At 55.3% G+C, this 18,212-nt stretch overlaps 1 protein-coding gene across 6 annotated transcripts; it reads left to right on the top strand.

Annotated features, from left to right (window-relative positions):
• The first annotated feature begins 3,688 nt into the window (after positions 1 to 3,688).
• Positions 3,689 to 17,296, top strand: PRPH (peripherin). 6 transcript variants are annotated; one of them, XM_077870184.1, is made up of 14 exons: positions 3,689 to 4,138; positions 6,662 to 6,980; positions 7,639 to 7,721; positions 11,209 to 11,373; positions 11,956 to 12,666; positions 13,406 to 14,367; positions 14,741 to 14,801; positions 14,991 to 15,086; positions 15,482 to 15,649; positions 15,742 to 15,867; positions 15,943 to 16,163; positions 16,269 to 16,318; positions 16,560 to 16,639; positions 16,879 to 17,296. In XM_077870184.1, the coding sequence occupies exons 6-14, from the start codon at positions 13,826 to 13,828 to the stop codon at positions 16,945 to 16,947; spliced, it is 1,413 nt and encodes a 470-aa protein (XP_077726310.1). In that variant the 5' UTR covers positions 3,689 to 4,138; positions 6,662 to 6,980; positions 7,639 to 7,721; positions 11,209 to 11,373; positions 11,956 to 12,666; positions 13,406 to 13,825; the 3' UTR covers positions 16,948 to 17,296. The 6 variants fall into 6 exon arrangements, with proteins under 6 accessions (XP_077726310.1, XP_077726309.1, XP_077726308.1 ...); XM_077870183.1 differs by having other exon boundaries at positions 11,956 to 13,304; XM_077870186.1 differs by having other exon boundaries at positions 3,694 to 4,138; positions 11,956 to 14,164; positions 14,261 to 14,367.
• Positions 17,297 to 18,212: the final 916 nt, after the last annotated feature.

Below are 18,212 nucleotides of genomic sequence, written 5' to 3'. Positions count from 1 at the left end.
CACAGTTGGAGCCCTGGAGGAAACTGGATGCTCATATGCGAGAAGAAGCAGATACATCATCCAGCTTCAGCTGAGCGTGACCCCTCATGGTACCTGAGAGGTCCATTCTCTAAACCAGCATGTTCCAAGCACAGTGCCCGAGAATGGGGTTTAGGGGTTGCCAAGTATAATCCCTCAGTCTTCAAAACAGCCTGGTGAAACCTGAAAGACAGCCTGAAGCCCCTGGGGCCAATCACCCCTGGCCAGGAATGACCCCTCCAATGACCTCTGTAAACCTTTACAGATAAATTATTTTCTACATGTGCCAAGACGTGAAAAATGTTGGAAACCTTTAAGCAGCTACAATAGTGTGGAGGTGAAAGAAGGTGAGAGAAGAATTTAGTTGAGAAAAAATATTCCAGTGGATCAGAGCCTGGGGAATTGGAAGAGCAAAGGGCTAGGGGCTGGGGAGGGATCTGTCCTTGCATGATTTTTTTTCCCCCTCTCCTGTGTTGGTGAGAGAGTGAATAGAAGTTAGCCTGCAGCAAGAACAAATATACCCCAAGGTCTAGGTCACTGCTTTGTGGCTGACAATCATCTGATCTGCCCTTGAGCACAAATGGAAAGTCTGGACGGATCGGCTGCCATGGCTGATGCTGCTGAGGCTTGATGGGGATAAATGGAGAAAGGCTAGGAGTATGCAGGCTTCAAGATTGGCTGGGGCCCCAGATTCTGGCTATGTGGACAGAGGGCTTCGGCTGCCCTCATCTGACCTGAACAGAGGAGCAATCTGCTCCTGCTCCAGCCAGGCCGCTGGCCACTGAGGCCCCAGTAGTGGGCTTAGGCCTGGCTGCTTTGTGCTAGTGTGATGAGACAATGACCAGCAGGGACATGTGTGGGCTGTCTACTTCTTGTTCCGTGTTTGGGAAGCAGCTGCAAAGGCCTCTGCTCCAGTGGGAATCTGTCAAACGGCCCAGTGTTGGTCCAGAGGCAGCCAGGTGGGTTCGAGCTCAGAGAGACCCTGTCTTAGACCTCCGCCTTCTGGAAGATGTGTGGCGACTCCGAGTGGGGCTGTGAGAGACAGGGGAGGTCCTGCCGGGGTAGGAGTGTTTCATGACCTTCACAGCACCCTTCCAGGTGGTGATGTTATCCTCGTCTCCACAGCTCAGGCAGTTGAAACTCAGCTTAAGTATCTAGCCAGGATCCCTGGGTGGCGCAGCGGTTTGGCGCCTGCCTTTGGCCTAGGGTGCGATCCTGGAGACCCGGGATCGAGTCCCACATCGGGCTCCCGGTGCATGGAGCCTGCTTCTCCCTCTGCCTGTGTCTCTGCGCCTCTCTCTCTCTCTCTCTCTCTCTCTCTCTCTCATTCTGTGACTATCATAAATAAATAAAAATTAAAAAAAAAAAGTATCTAGCCTAAGGCTACAGAACAAGTGGCCAACCTAAAATTTGACCCCCTGACTCCAAAGCCTTCTCTGCTGAGTAGTCTCCCAGGGGGGACCAGGGCCACATCTTGGGTCATGTGAGGCCTGAGGCCCACCAGAGGCCAGCCCTCGCTCGGAGCATTGGACAGAGCCACGGCTCTCAATTGTCAGATCACCTTCTAGGAGCCCTGTTCCCCGGGCCCAGTGGCAGCGTGACTATCCGCAATGCCAAGGCCAGCCCGTTCCCACTCTCCAGGCTACAGCTTCTCTGGCGAAGGGGCTTTTTTTGGTCGAGGCCTCTCTCTGAACTCAGTGAATCCATCCTCAGATCGTGGACATACAGTGTCCTTTCAGCCTAGCTGCTACCCCCTGGCGAGACTCCTGCTGACAAGACACCAGCCGCCGTGCAGAGGGGACAGCTCCCACCCAGAGCGCCGGGGCCCGGTGGCCAGCTCTTGGCAGCCAAGGCCACAAGGTGAGGCTGGCAGAGACGACCCGGGCTGATGGCTCCTGGAGCCCAGAGCCACGGCAGCCGTCGGGGACACAGGGCACACGAGGTGAAGGAAATCTAGACCCAGTGCGTTGGGGTGGAGAAGCCTCCCCTCTCCCCGCCATGGAGGAAGTCCTCTTTGCCACATCTCACTAGCCTGCCACTGTCCCATTCATTCAAGAGCCTGGTGTCTGAGTTTGTCAGTCCTGAGCAGGTTCTGGGGAAACGGTTTCCCCTCCTCTACCGCTCCCCTGAGTCTGCAGCCGGAGAGAACGCAGCAGCGGCGCGGCCCTTGGGAGAGGCAGGTCCCCTGGAGCCAGAACGCAGGGAATGCTTTGAAACACCTGTCTCACCACCAGAAGGTTTCTTTTACATTCTCTTTTTAAAATGAGAACAGACTATAAAGCTGTCCTCACGACACGAGAGTTTTGTCTATATTCGCACATTAGTTTAATTCCCCGAGGGTGAGTAGGTGGGTGTAAATTCAGTGTCATTGCTGTCACCCTTCACCCCCCTGCCCACACTCTGCTCTTCTCAAACATCTCGTTTGGCTCACAGGAGATGTCTAGCCTGACAGTAAACTAATACTAAAATGCCCTTGGCAAAGGTAATCACATCCAATTATACTGTTATAACAGTCATTTCCGTTTTTAAGTATTTTCAATGAACCTAATTGGTACAAGTCACTGTGCTGGGTACTGGAGGGATTATATTTAGCTTTCTTGTCTCACCCCACCTGCACTGTGGAGACAGATCACATAGACACAACCCTAATTCAAGGTAGTACATGTCCCATGTCTGAAGAGATTATCACATGTGGCAGCCACCAGTGCACAGCCACCCCAAAGCCATCCCAGCTGGTGGTTTTACCTGCCAACACAGCCTGGTTGTGTGCAGGTGTTGGGCACCCGTGGGCATCAGGGGACCTGGGCCACTCCACCACCGGGGTGAATCTTAGGCCAAGCTGATGAAGGTGATGCCAGTTCTCTTGCCAGGGACTGGGTCAGGAGCCAGCACGTGATGGAGTTACGGAAATGAGAGGTGAGGTAATGTCTGCTGGGTGTGGGGTTGGGGGGAAGATGTTCTTAGGAAAATTTCCTTGCTCTTGAAAAGGAATGCACGGAAAAGATTTTCTGTCTTGGCTGTACTTGGATGTTGTTGTGTGAGCACATGATGCCTGATGGTGCTGCAGTCATCTTATGACCACAAGGGGACGGACAAGAGGACAAAAGCTAACACTGAGTGTGACAGAGCAGAAAGGGGAAAGGAACCTGGATCCTTGATGGGAAGTAGCTAGCCGTGAAGCTCCTCTGCCTCTTGTTTTTTCTTTATATGAGATTTAAAATCCCCTTACTGTTTGGGACATTTTGAGTTGGGTCTTCTGTTGCTTCCTGACAAAAGCATGCTCACGAATATAACAGGGCACCTCATGCAGGACTCCTGGCTGGCTCGGGGCGGGGGCGGGGGGGCATGGGACTCGATCTCGGGGTTATGAGTTTGAGCCCCACCCATGTTTTTGAGTATGGAGCCTACTTAAAATAAAAATTTTAAAGCCTTACACAATAGTTCATAGAAACTTTTGGTGGGATGTCTGGGGGGTTCAGCGGTTGGGCGCCTGCCTTCGGCTCAGGTGGTGATCCCGGGATCTGGGATTGAGTCCCACGTCTGACTCCCTGCGTGGAACCTGCTTCTCCCTCTGCCTGTGTCTCTGCCTCCCTCTGTGTGTGTGTGTGTGTGTGTCTCTCATGAATAAATAAATAAATCTTTAAAAAAAAAGAAACTTATGGTACAATAATAAGAAGAATATTAAGATCCTTTTAAATGTGTATATCCTCTTTTCCAGTGCAAACATAGCCCCGGGATAACACAGATTCTATGCCCCCTTCCTTCCGTCAGCTTTTGCCTTCCTCTGCCTGCAGTTCCTGGTCAACCACACTGATCTGCTTCTTCCTTTCAGTCTTTCCAGGAGACTTGGCTGAACTTAAATCATAAACTGAAAGCACACGGAGAACATCTGCAGGTTCGAAAAAAATGTGCCTTCGTCCCTTTCACAGGGACCTTGAATGGCACCTGATTTGTTGGTGGTGTTGAAGAGCAAGGAGGCCGGGTCTGGATGAGTCAGCTGCCCCCAGGAAGCCCAGCCAGAGGATTCTGACCCCGGGGCAGTCCCAAATCTTCCAGAGCCTAAGGAGCTTTGAACATGACTCCTGAGACAAGAACCAAACTGGATTCTGAGGGCTCCAGGGTATGAATTGGGGTCACTCCACTGGTTGTTTCCCTGTGTGGAGGCCCTTTGGTCCTTGAGAGGAAAAAGCCTGTGAGGTTCTCTCTCCTTCTCTGACCCACTTGGTTTCCCCTATTTTTTTTTTTTAATTTATTTATTCATGAGAGACACAGAGAGAGGCAGAGACACAGGCAGAGGGAGAAGCAGGCTCCCTCAGGGGAGCTCATTGTGGGACTCCATCCTGGGACCCCGGGATCACGCCCTAAGCCGAAGGCAGATGCTCAAACACTGAGCCACCCAGGTGCCTCAGTTTCCCCTATTCTTTCTCCCTTCTCCCCTCTCTACTCCACCCCTCATCTCTGCTCTTCACTTCCACTTCTCCCTTCCTTCTTTCTCCCACTTGTCACCCCTTTCCCCACTTCCAGTTCCCCACCCGCCTCCCCTCCAGCCAAGCATCTGCAGTGTGCTGCAGAGAGAATTCACCTGGGGAGGCACAAAAGTGCTTCTGCTTCCTCTTCCTCCTCTTCTTCCTTTTTATGTGCAAGTAATATTTTATTCCTTCCTCTGGTTGCTAGTAACATTGGACATTTTTTGGTGGACGTTCATCTTGCCACACTGTGTGAGAACTTCTAAGACACCGATGGTGGCCCTCCCTGGCTGGGAGCTGATGCACGGGCTCCCCAAGCGGTTGGGCCCAGCGGTTAGAGGAGTGGCTGCGTGGCCTGCAGGCGGAGGGCGGGCAGGGCAGTCTGTAGGGTATCCCACTCTTTGAACTTGGCTGTTCAGCTGTCAGCAGGCCTCTCCCCACGGGAGGTAGGATGAGATAGATGGCCGAGTCATGACTGCAGACAAGAGCATCTTCTTTAGGAAAGTGGGGGAGGAGCACTTGGTGTCCCAGAGTTTCCCACCTGCTGGAAACTTCTGCAGTATCAGACTAAAGGGCTCAGAGAAATTGGAGGGAGGGAGGGAGTCTGCTGGGTGGGCCAGCATAAAGTCTATACCTCCTCTGAGGCAATCTGAATAAACAGAGAGTTGGGGTTTAGGGAGGAAATCACTGCCCTCCTTGGACTCCCTGTGGTCTACTCTGAAAATGGACCCTTCAACCACAGATGAGATCACATGCATGATCCAGCTCTGGTCCCATCCCAAGACAAGTTGCCCCTGCTGTCCCCCCGCCCCCCGCCCCCTTCCCCTGTCTGCATAGAGACTGCCGCTCCTTCTTATCCAGAGGATCTTGGCACATCACCCTGTGAAGGAAGCGCTTAAAGCTCTTGGGAAGCAGTGCTCTGAGACCCACCATGATCTTTAATAAATGTTTCTTTTATACCCCGAGTCCCCTACTCAACAAGCTGTATGCGTGGGAAAAATCCCAGAGATCATTTAACCCAACCCCTTGCTTTGAACCAATGTGGAAAGCATGGCCCAGTGGCTGGCCCAGGCCTGAGAGCAGGTTTCTAGATTTGTGGCGTGGTGCTCTTTGCTTGCAACATGAGCCATCTTGAGTGTAAACCCCTCTGCCTAGCTTTCCTACCCTCCATAAATCGGTCCCAACTACACAGGATGCCCACAGTTTACCACAAACCTCTTTGGCCCTAGCCTCACTAAGGCGCTGTTGTTCTCTATCATGTTCCCTAGAGTTGAGCCGCATTCAAATCCCAGTCATCCCTGAAGGCCTTAGGATTAACTCAGCACAGAATGTTTTTCCTGATTGTGTTGTTGGACCAGAGCATCAGACTTGTTCAAGACTATAGGCTCATTATCAGCTGGCCCAGAAGAACCCCCACTATGACCTCCTTCATCCTTTCACATGGGGTGGCCATGCTTCCTCCCCGGGCAGGGACCTACCGGCCAGGGAATGACCTACCAGTTGTAAACTCACTGGAAGGAGGCATTGAGTCCCTGGGGGAGCTGCTAGGAAATGGGGTGTGTTCAAGAAACCCCATGCACCCACATTTGACTGACAAGGCCAACTCCATGTGGAGACCATAGGCTGAGGGGAGGGAAGTTTCTGCTCCAGGGTCTCTCTAAATGTGGAGAGCACATCCTCTGTCTTGAGAGTGAGAAGAAGCTCTCGTCAGGCACAGTCTCTTATGAGAGACCTGCAGAATCCAGTGGAGGCCAAGGTGAGGGTCAGTTTCCATTCTGATAACTGGTGTGACTAACTCTGCAACTGCTCCTTCTTGGTCTCACTCACCCAGTAGCCAGAGCCTCTGCCTTCTACCACAATAGTGTCCAAGACAGTGGGACTGGCCTACTAGAAAGAAGGTCTAGGATGGGACGTCTGGACACTTCGCTCCTAAAGGTGTTCCTGTGGGCACTTGCTAAGAATAAGAACAATCCCTTACACAACCAGATTCCCATCTTCACACCTAAAAAGAGAATAATCATTACATATAATATAATACACAGATTATTCCATTAGCGCTTTTTCCACCCCTTCAAATCTGGGATCCAATCTAGGTTTGTACACTGCATTTAGTTGTTTTATATACGTATCTTGGTCTCTCTCTCTCTTTCTCTCTCTCTCTCTTTTTTTTGGTCTAGAACAATCTCCCACTGAGGTGGGTTGAATGGTGGCCCACCAAAAAGATATGTCGACATCCGGGAACCTGTGAATGTGACTTTATTTGGAAGAAGGGCCTTTGCGAGAGGTAGTTAAGGATCTTGAGATTATCCTGAATTAACTGGGTCCCCAAATCCAATGACAAATTCTGTATAAAGAAAAGAGAAGATGTAGACACAGAGGAGAAGGCCATGTGAAGGCAGAGGCAGAGATTGGAGATGCAGCCATAAACCAAGGAACACGAGGAGCCACCGGAAACTGGAAGAGGCAAGGAAGGATTCTCCCCTAGAGCCTTTGGAGGTACAGCCCTGCCCCCATCTTGATTTTGGACTCCCAGCCTCCGAGACTCTGAGAATGAATTTCTATTGTGTTAAGCCACCAAGTTTGTGGTGATTTCTTTTGACAACCCTAGGAAATTAACATGCCCACCTTTAATAAAAATGACACTGACTTTTTAAGGAGTCGAGGAATTGTTCTATAGGATGACCCAATTCTAAAATTGTTTTCAGAATGACCTTTTAAAATCATAAATCACATCAAGTCATTCCCCTGCTTAAAACCCTCCGGCAGCTTTTCATTGCATTAAAATAAAATAAGCTATAAACTCTTTATTCTGATTTACAAAGCCGTGCGTGCCCTGACTCCTTCGCACACCTCCAACCTCGCCTTTCCTCTCTCTTCCTCACCCACCCTCTCCAGCCTCACTGACGTTTCTCTAATTCCTCAAACATGCCAAGTTCATCCCAGCCTTACCCCTATGCTCCGGCTCTTCCCTCTGCCCGGGTGACAACCAAATACAATCCTTGATCTTTGATCCCAGATTGGGGGAAAGAGCTAGGAAGGACATTATTGGGACAATTGAGGGAATTCTAATAGAACTAGTAGATAATAGTGTTCTATCAATGTTAAATTTCTTGACTGGGTTAATAGTACTGGAAGAAAGTGTCTTTGTTCTTAGGAGAGGCATGCTGAAGGACGTGGGGTGAAATATGATGTCTGAAACTTACTTTCGAAGGAAAGGTGGCAAAATATTGACAACTGGTAAGTCCCGGAGAAGGGCATATCGGTGTTTATAGCAGCCTTCTTTCAACTCTGTGTTTGAAACTCTTTAAAATAAAATGGGGGAGGGCAGCCCGGGTGGCTCAGCGGTTTAGCACCACCTTCGGGTCCTGGAGACATGGGATCGAGTCCCGCATTGGGCTCCCTGCATGGAGCCTGCTTCTCCCTCTGCCTGTGTCTCTGTCTCTCTGTCTCTCTCTCTCATGAATAAATAAATAAAATCTTAAAAATAAAAAAAATTAAAAATGGGGGAAAGATGGACAATCTAAAGAAAAAAACTTAATCCAGGAATAGTCAAATTTTCATGTGCATTAAAAATCACGTAGGAAGTTTGTTAAAATGCAGATTCTAGAGGTTCAGAAGAGCTGGGTAGGGAACTGGAATCCACTCTTCAAAAGGCCCCAGGGACTAGGTCAAGGCCTCAGGCCACACCGTGAGAAGGAAAAGTAACTCGCATTCCATGCTCCATAGCTGCTCTCCTGTTCTCCAGCTGAGGGGTAGCTGGTTGGAAAGGTCAGGAAGGCAGATTGTGAACACTGTGGGGCAGGCCTGGAGATTGTGAACATAGTAGGAGGTGAGGAGGCTGGGGACGGTGCTTGAAGGCAGAGAACAGATTTGGCCCTGCTTCCCTGGTCTTTTGCTTACAGGTGGGAGCTGCCGGGGCAGTACAGGGGAAGCTCCTAGACACCACGCGAAGGGATGGAATCAGGGCTCTGACCCCCTAATACCAGTGTTGCTATTCTATTTTACACACCCTTATGAAATTATTCTCTGTTTCAGAAAGAAGGTCCAATAATGGTGAATTCCCCAAATTGCAATGTTCCGTGAACCTGGAGTCTTAGGTGTATTGACTGCCGATGTCATTCTAGCTTCTGACCAGAAGGTGGCAGCAACACATCTCTCTTTATTTTCCAGACCATTTACCGCGGGAAAGATTTTTTTTTTTCAGGTGCCTCAGAGTTCCCTTTAGTTTAAGCAACACTTTTTTAAATTTTTATTTATTTATTTTTTTAAGCAACACTTATTTGACCTAGATCCTATGCTAAACTCCACAGACACAAAGGTGACTAAGACCTGATCCCTGACCTCAAAGATCATATTGTTGGGGACAGGGGAGTCACATATAAACAGATTAGTGTGGGATCCCTGGGTGGCTCAATGGTTGAGCATCTGCCTTTGGCCCAGGGCATGATCCTGGGGTCCTGGGATCGAGTCCCACATCAGGCTCCCTGCATGGAGCCTGCTTCTCCCTCTGCCTGTATCTCTGCCTCTCTCCCTGTGTCTCTCATGAATAAATAAAGTCTTTTTTAAAAATACAAAAAAATAAACAAAAACAGATTAGTGGTAGTTTACTAGCTGCGTGACCTTGAGCAAGTTGCTTAACCCCTCTGGGCCTCAGTTTTTTCAACTACACAATGGACTCATAAAAGTACCTATGACCTATGTTGTAAGGGTGATTATAAGGATTAAAAATGATAATGTGTGTAAAATTCCACATAGGAAATGTTAGCTATTACTGTACAATACAGTGAGAAAAGTGATGGAGTGGAGAAGATACCCAGAGTGCTTCCTAACTGGGAGGAGTGGAGCCCCCAGATGGAGATAATGGGGAAGGGATTCCACTCTGGTGCAGCCAGTCTGTCAGTGGGGAGCCTGTGGCTGGGCCAGCCTGGGACAGAACCCACCTTGAGAAGTGTGGAGCTGGAATCCTCCTGGCTGAGGCTCATCTTGGCTCCTACAGGCTCAGAGCCCAGACCATCAGCAGGGCCTGACCAACCAGGGCGTGCCTTTGTGCAGAGGGAGCCACTGTTAGCTTGCTGTGCACCCTCAGACAGGCAACTTCATCCCTCTGACCCTCGAGTTTGACCTAAGTAATGGGGAAATGAGACACAGAATCGAGGGATGGTGCCGAGTGCCACATCTGGGACACTGCGGAGAGTCGGCTGCATAGGCAGCGGTGCAGGGGCAGCAGGACTTGGAGCTAGGGGCGTCAAGAGGAAGCACTAGGAAGGCAAAGAGATCTTGAGGATGACATTGGACTTCCCCCAGCATGTGGATGGAGGTCGAGCCAATCCTAGACCTCTAAAGGGCAGGGGGACACCAGTTGACACTTGTTACAAGTATTTAGGGTTATGGCATTGCTCGTCTGTGTCTCAGTTTCCTCTCTGTCACATGGCAGGGGAAGAAGGCCAGCAATAGTACTCAGCGCCTACTACGAGATCATGACATGCAAATTTGATATCACTTAGATGTCACAACACCCAGGGAGGGAAGTTTCATTATCCCTATTTTACAGATGAAGAAACCGAAGCTCAGAGAGGACAAGTAAGTTGCCCAGGATCACACAGCTTGTAAGTGCCTGGGCTAGGGGCCCTGATCTCTTCTCCCATGGCCCTTTCCCTCGTTCGACTTTAGCCTCCCTTAAAAACGCCCTGGAAATCTTATCATCCATAAACACCCAGCTCCAGAATCACAAACCCATGCATCTCACTCTCTTAAAACAACTTCCTACCCTCTTGGGGCCTCTTTCAATCCCTCTGGACTAGGACTGTTCTTTGGCCTTGCCTGGAAGGCCAGCCACAGACCTCATCACTCTCCCAATCTCCCACCCTCTCTTGCCCACACGCCCCTTCCTCATGCAGCTTTGAGTCCATGGCCTGTCATTCAGTAGCACTCTCGCCAGTAACCTAAACTTCATTGCTCACCTTCCTTGCAAACCTCTGAATGCATCTCACTGTCATTTCTCTCCAAGCCTTCACCAGAGCATTTGGGGGGGGGGCATGTAATAATAATCCTGGCTAATATTTATACAGCATATATTATGTGCCAAGCCCTAAGGGGTTGAGGGGTTAACTCAGTTAATCCTCCAATATGACGAGGTAAGTACAATCCTTATTGCCCCATTTATGGATAAAGAAAATGGAGTGAACAGAGGTGCAATCACTCACTCAAATCCCAAAGCACACAGCTGAGTAAATTGAGGAGCCATGCTCAAACCCAGGCCGTCTATCCCGAGTCCTCGTCTTTTTTTTTTTTTTAATTTAAAAAAATATTTATTTATTCATGAGAGACAGAGAGAGAGACAGAGAGAGAGAGGCAGAGACACAGGCAGAGGGAGAAGCAGGCTCCATGCAGGGAGCCCGACGTGGGACTCGATCCCGGGACTCCAGGATCACACCCTGGGCAGAAGCCAGACGCTCAACCGCTGAGCCACCCAGGCATCCCCCGAGTCCTTGTCTTAAATCGGTACATTGAGGAAAGATCAGCTAGGCGGTACTTGGCTCCTTCCACCCTACGTCCAGAGCTGCTCTCAGCCGGGAGTTGGGGACAATCCAAAAGGAGTTCAGGTCCTCACTGCATTCCGCAGCTGACACCATCACTTGGGAGATCAATAATGTTAATGGTAAAACTAACTTACACTTCAGCCATTATCCTGTGTGTCCTAAGTGTTTACCCCTCCCACCAACAGTATGAGGTAGAAGGTACAATTATCCACGTTTTCCTGGGGGTCATAGAAGAACCCTGGAACAAGCCTAAATTCGTACAACACAGAATGTTGGAGTCAGACGGACAGCTGTGACCCTCTCCTACCTTTCTTCTGGCCTCAAGATCTCCCAGGCCCGGCTCTTTCTGGGTAAGGGGGAGGAATCTCCTCTGACTTGCTAGCGGGCCTGGTTCCCCCACCCCAGCCCCCGGCCTTACCCCCCAGAGCTCTGCAGAGGACGCCCAGGTCCCCTCTCCTCTGTGGCACCTGGTGATGAGCTGGGAGCTTCAGCAGTGAAGGGGAGGGAGGTCCACCTGGTGCCGCCTGAGCACCGCCCAAGGGGCCTCTATGCTACTCTCGAAGGCCCAGATCTGCCAGCAGCTCCCTAAAAAGACAGAGCCTGGGAAGGACCAGCTCGGACTCCCCGTTTGCTCCCCGTGGATAGCAGACCGGGGCAGGGCAGGCCCGAGGCTGGGGTCCAGGGGCTCCAGGCCAGGGGCAGCTGAGCCTAGGGCTGTGGCAGGGAGCACCAAAGCTTCCCCAGCATCCCCTCCACTCCCATCCCCACCCCCCACATGCACACAGATACACACAGCTGCCAAGCCCCTACCCCCGGCCTGGGCTGCACCCTACCCCTCTCCACTCCTACAAGTCAGGGGGACAGGCCCAGGTTGAACCATCCTGTCCCCTCTCCCATCCTCCCTCTTCCCATTCCCCTGGCAACCAAACCAGACCCATCAAGGAGAAGGACCTGGCAGCTGTGCAGGGAGAGACTAATGGCCCGGAAGGAAGGAGGGGCCTGGAGCGAGAAGGAAGGCGGTAGGGATGTGAGCAGGCGGGCGTTGGCCCATCTCGGAGGACGCACAAAGGAGGGGAGGCTCCTCAGCCCTGCAATGCTGAGGAGCTGGCTGGCCAAGGAGCCGCCCTCCTCACCCCCTCACCCAGAGATCCAGCCTGGAGTCCCAAACCTGCCTCCCCAGATGCCCCACTCTTGTCCTCAGGGCCTGAGGTGGACCTGCCCGTGCTGGAAAGCCCTGGAGTCCCGGCAGCAGCAGCAGCCCCATGGCTCCTGGCAAACCCAGCAGGCCTCAGCACCCCGGCTCCTGCAGACCATCTGAGCTGCCTCTGTCCTCTCCGGGGCAGCCTGTGCCTCAGTTCTGGAAGCCGCAGACATGCAAAGGCCAGACATCAGCCTTCCCGATAACTGGGGCGGGGGAGGGCAGGAAGGGACGTGTGACTGTGAGTGTGATGTGTGTGCACATAGGTAATGGGGTGCTATGACGCACATGCATCCGTTTGTGTGCACAGGCTTGTGGATCTGCTTTGGGGCCTTCTCTCTCTTCTTTTCAGTCCCTGGACCAGTCGCGATGGGCACTTTCTCTTTCTGCATCTCTTCCCCATCCAGCCCCACCCCTCCCTGGGACCTGCAGCTCCTCCATACTGGTAACTGGTCCCTGCCAGTCCGTTCATCTCTCAGCCTTGGCAGCGGCTGCAGCCCCTCAGCCCCCTCCCCTTCCCACCTCAGGAATTGCTGTGCTTCCCGTAAGGCCCATGACTGAGCAGCAGTTGGTTGGGGGAAGGGAGAGAGAATCCAGTAAAGCCAGACGGCGTACAACTGGCTCATTCAGCTCAGCCTCTGGCAGGGCTCAGACCCTCCTGGGAGGGACCCGAGTGGGGTCCAGCCCCCCTCGGCCCCCTCTGCCGTGCCCACCCTGCTGGGGCCTGCTTGGATCCGGGTTTGGAAGCTGTGTCTTTAAGGCTGAGACATCAGCAGGCAACCCCCTGGCCCAGTGTCCAGAGGAGGGGGAGGGGGAATGGCCAGTCCATTAGCGGAGGAGCTGGCGCCAGGCAGCAGACCTCCACAGGGCCCTGGGGATTACGGAGGGACCAGCCTTCCCCCACCCCCCTTGGCTCCCTCTGCCCTCGTGTCCCTCCATTTCTCCCCGGGTGTGGTAACAGAGGGGTAGCTGATAGCAGGTAGAAGCTGGGCCCAGCCCTTCAGGGGACAAGTAGAGGCACAGGCCCTGGGGCCTAGGCCAGGCCAACTCTCCATCCAGCGGGGCCACCTCCTCACCGCTCAGGTGCCGGCAGCCTGCCCTTTAACCTCTGTCCTCCTTTGCCCCTATTCTTTTTTTTTTCCTTACTGAGATACAACTGACCACACATTCTACACTAATTGCAGGTGGACAGTGTAATGATTCTACATTTGCGCATCTCCGACCTCTAACAGCTCTTGCAGGCAGGAACCCGGCTCCGTCAGGCTCTCCCGCCCCACGCTCCAGCTCTAGACGCTGATGCTGGAAGGTGCCGACCCCCAGCCCGCCTGCCGGTGGCCGGTGGTCGCGGGGCCTGCTTCCTTCCCGCCCGCAGCAGGGGAACGGAGGAGGCCGGGCGCCAGCGCCGGGAGCCAGGGTGCGGCTCTCCCGCGGCTCCGCAGGGGTGGGGCGTCCCCCTGCCCACGGAGACCCGCCGTCAGGCCAGTGGGAGGAGCTGCCCGGGCCCCCCCGAGCCCGCAGGCCTATAAAGCCGCCTCGCCCCGGGCTGCGGCTCCTTCCCTGCTCCCCACCAGCCTTGCCCGCGGTGACTGCCCGGCCTCGCCGCCATGAGCCACCCGTCGGGCCTCCGGGCCGGCGTCAGTGCCACCTCCTACCGCCGCACCTTCGGGCCTCCGCCCTCGCTGTCCCCCGGGGCCTTCTCCTACGCGTCCAGCTCCCGCTTCTCGAGCAGCCGCCTGCTGGGCTCGGCGTCCCCCGGCTCCTCCGTGCGCCTGGGCAGCTTCCGCGGGCCCCGGGCCGGCGCGGGCGCCCTCCTGCGCCTGCCCTCGGAGCGCCTCGACTTCTCCATGGCCGAGGCCCTCAACCAGGAGTTCCTGGCCACGCGCAGCAACGAGAAGCAGGAGCTGCAGGAGCTCAACGACCGCTTCGCCAACTTCATCGAGAAGGTGCGCTTCCTGGAGCAGCAGAACGCGGCCCTGCGCGGGGAGCTGAGCCAGGCCCGGGGCCAGGAGCCGGCGCGCGCCGACCAGCTGTGCCAGCAGGAGCTGCGGGAGCTGCGCAGGGAGCTGGAGCTGCTGGGCCGCGAGCGCGACCGGGTGCAGGTGGAGCGCGACGGGCTGGCGGAGGACCTGGCGGCGCTCAAGCAGAGGTCAGGGGCAGGGCCGGCCTGCGGCCGTCGAGGCGGCTGCTGCTCGCCCCGCTCGCTTCCCCCCCTGCCGCCCAGGGAGGGGCGCCCGCGGCCACCCGGGCGCGTGCGGGCAGCAAGGTGGCCCGCGGGCTCTGCGCGCCCCCCGCGCCCCGCGGACTCCCCGGGGAGGGAGGGAGGGGGGGTGTTATGGGTCTGCCCGGTGCATCCAGGGCTCCCATCTCCGCTCCCAGCCCTTTAGGGAGAGGGTGGACCGGGGCCTCGGGCAGCTCCCGGGGTCCTGGACACTAGCAGCCTCTGCCCTAGCCCCGGGGGCGCGCGGGCCGCCGGCTGCGCGGGGACCCTGCGGCCCAGCCGCCCCCATTCTTCCTGCCAGGCTGGAGGAGGAGACGCGCAAGCGGGAGGATGCGGAGCACAACCTCGTGCTCTTCCGCAAGGTGAGCGCGGGCCCCGAGTCGGCGGTCTCCCCGCTTCTATCCCGCCTTTGCATCTGGGGAGGCCTGTGCGGGCGCCAGGAGGCGACCAGAAGCCTCCAGAGACTGGCAGGCAGGGCCTGGCCCTTCCTGGCCCTGAGCAGCCCCTCCCTGCTCTTGAACCCCCTCTCCCCCAACTGCCACCCCCTTAAGGACGTGGACGACGCCACCCTGTCCCGCCTGGAATTAGAGCGCAAGATTGAGTCCCTGATGGACGAGATTGAGTTCCTCAAGAAGCTACATGAGGAGGTAGGTGGACTCGAGGGTCGGGGAGCCTTCAAAGGCTGCAGGTGGTCTCGCTGGCGCCGGAAGGCGGGCGCCGGAGAAGCCTGGCGCGGGGAGCGGAGGACTCGGCCTGGGGAAGAGCAGGGACACTCGCGGTGTAGACGGCGTAGACGCAGCCCCTCTACAGGTGGTTTGACTCCCACCCCTGCGCCACCTGGTGGCGCGCCGCGGAGCTGCACCCCTTAACTTGGCCGCCGGCTTGGGGCGTACGCGGGCGCCGGCCGCGCAGTCCTACGCGCGCTGCACTCCCCGGCGCCCCCTTCTGCTCACTCGAGAGTTTTCCCTCTTTTCTGAGTGAACCGCGCGGCCCGCGTGGGATCCGCGCGGCAATCTCAGCAACTCGGTGTTCCGGGCGGCAGGAGCTGCGGGACCTGCAGGTGAGCGTGGAGAGCCAGCAGGTGCAGCAGGTCGAGGTGGAGGCCACCGTGAAGCCCGAGCTGACCGCCGCGCTGCGGGACATCCGCGCGCAGTACGAGAGCATCGCGGCGAAGAACCTGCAGGAGGCCGAGGAGTGGTACAAGTCCAAGGTGCGCAGCCCGGCCGGCCCCGGCGAGTGCGGGCCGCGGGGAGGCGCGTCCCCCGGCTCACGGCCCCCCCCCCCCCGCCTCGCACCCCCCAGTACGCGGACCTGTCCGACGCCGCCAACCGGAACCACGAGGCCCTGCGTCAGGCCAAGCAGGAGATGAACGAGTCCCGACGCCAGATTCAGAGTCTGACGTGCGAGGTGGACGGGCTACGCGGCACCGTGAGTCCCGGGTTCGCGCCCCCGGGGGGGGGGTGGAGGGTGAAGACTGCCCCGCAGTGACCCCCCTGCCCCCAGAACGAGGCGCTGCTCAGACAGCTGCGGGAGCTGGAGGAGCAGTTTGCCCTGGAGGCCGGCGGGTACCAGGCGGGCGCCGCGAGGCTCGAGGAGGAGCTGCGACAGCTAAAGGAGGAGATGGCCCGGCACCTGCGCGAGTACCAGGAGCTCCTCAACGTCAAGATGGCCCTGGACATCGAGATCGCCACCTACCGCAAGCTGCTGGAGGGCGAGGAGAGCAGGTGGGGGCAGGGCTGCGGGAGGGGGAGGGGCGGGGCCGGTGGGAGGGGTGTTCAGGAGGGCCGCCCGCGCCCGCCCGCGTCGCTGACTGCCTGCCCGGCTCCCAGGATCTCTGTGCCCGTCCACTCCTTCGCGTCCTTAAGTATGAAGACGAGCGGTGAGTCTCCCACGCCCGGCTTCCAACCTGCCTGTCCCCTTGTCCACTTCTGCCCTGACCAGACTCTTGCCGGGGCTCTGCTCAGGGATGGATTCTGTGCATGAGCTACTGAGGCCCGGTCCACACTCGCGCCTGCTCCTCATGCCCTGCCACCCCCTCCCCTCATAGATGAGAGTGAGGGCTTAGAAGGAGAGACACTCCAAGCCTCCTCTCCTCCACCCCCTCATCCCACTCTTTCCAGTGCCTGAGGTGGAGCCTCCGCAGGACAGCCACAGCAGGAAGATGGTTCTGATCAAGACCATTGAGACCCGGGATGGGGAGGTGAGATGGACCACTTGAGCCTGGGGCCCCATCATCGCCCATATTATTTCTGGCTGCAGCTGATTTTAGAGTATTGTGGGTTAGTGGTCTTTGGGGGCGGGAGGGAGACAGGGAGATAGAGATGTGGGTGGATAGTCAGGAGCCTGGGCTGGTTTTGCTGGAGGAGAGGGCATGCCCCAAAGGAGAGGGGAGGAGGGTGGTGCTGAATGGTTTGTGCCCTTCACATGCCTTGCCCCCAGCAGGTGGTGACTGAGTCCCAGAAGGAGCAGCGCAGTGACCTGGACAAGTCTTCTACTCACAGCTACTGACCCCATTGGTCTGGTGCTCCCTGACACCGCCCTAGGCCTGCTCCAAGCCCCAGACCCTAACACCAGTACTGAATTAGTCCTCTCTTGCTCTGCATGTGTCCAGGGGATGACGCAAGTCACCCCTTCCCTGGCCTGTGGCCAAGCCCTACCCAGCCAGCAGTAGCTGGCCCTTCCCTCCCTTCCCTGACACATATTTATATATATGACCTGTATGTTCCCCTTATCTCGTCCTAGTAAGAGGCCAGCAATCCCCAGAACAAGTCTACTGCCATTATTACCCCATGACCACTGGAGTGGGCCAGGGTCTGAGTTTCACTTTTGAATCAAATAAAACTGCTGTCAAGAGAAACCCGTCCAGTGCATTTGTGTCTGTGGCCGTGGGGGTGCCTGTGGGGAGGGGGCTCAGCAGTATTTTCCCCTGGTCTCTAGTCATTCCTTTTCTACATCCCATACCTTGGCATCTGTGGCTCCTATCTACCCTTCTTCTAGTTCTACATCTGTTCCTTCTCAACTTCTGTTTGCCAGCTGCAGCCCTGAATGTCCAGATGCCTCCTGAGTATGCCAGAGGTCCCTCAAACTCAACATGTCCAAAACAGAGCTCCTCGTTTCCCTCTCTGCCTGAGGTCAGAGAGGTCATGTTCTTCCTTCAGGGTTCCCTACTCCAGGAGAAGGCACCACTAAGGACTTCTGCTGCCAAATTAGAACACCTCATCTTCTACCTCTTTCTTTTCTTCACCTACCCCCACCACCCAATTCTGTTAATTCTACTTTTTAACTCTTGCAAGTCTGTCAACTTCTCCCCATCCCTGCTGCCACCACCCTAGTCCAGGCCACCATCGTCTTTTGCCTGGGTCACCTTATCTCCCTCAGTGGCCTCTTTCTCCTGGCCTAACCCTGCCACCCACCTAAACCTACCTGACACACTTGACCAGCAAATCATTCTGCTGCCATCACTCCCCACCCTGCTTGAAAATGTCTACTTCTATAATTTCCTCCAACTCTACTCAATACTGCCTTTGCCTTCAAGTCAAAATCCATTTCTGAGTTTGTTTTTTTTTTAAAGATTGTATTTATTGACTCATGAGAGACACACAGAGAGAAGCAGAGACACAGGCCGAGGGAGAAGCAGGCTCCATGCAGGGAGCCCAATGCGGGAATTGATCCCAGGACCATGGGATCATGCCCTGAGCTGAAGGCGGCGCTAAACCGCTGAGCCACCTGGGCTGCCCACCATTTTTGAGTTTAAAATGATCTTTTTCCACTCA

Source organism: Canis aureus, chromosome 25 (genome assembly GCF_053574225.1).
Source record: "Canis aureus isolate CA01 chromosome 25, VMU_Caureus_v.1.0, whole genome shotgun sequence".
NCBI lineage: Eukaryota > Metazoa > Chordata > Mammalia > Carnivora > Canidae > Canis > Canis aureus.
Note: the sequence above shows the minus strand (reverse complement) of the source record. Positions and strands in the feature narration are given on the sequence as shown.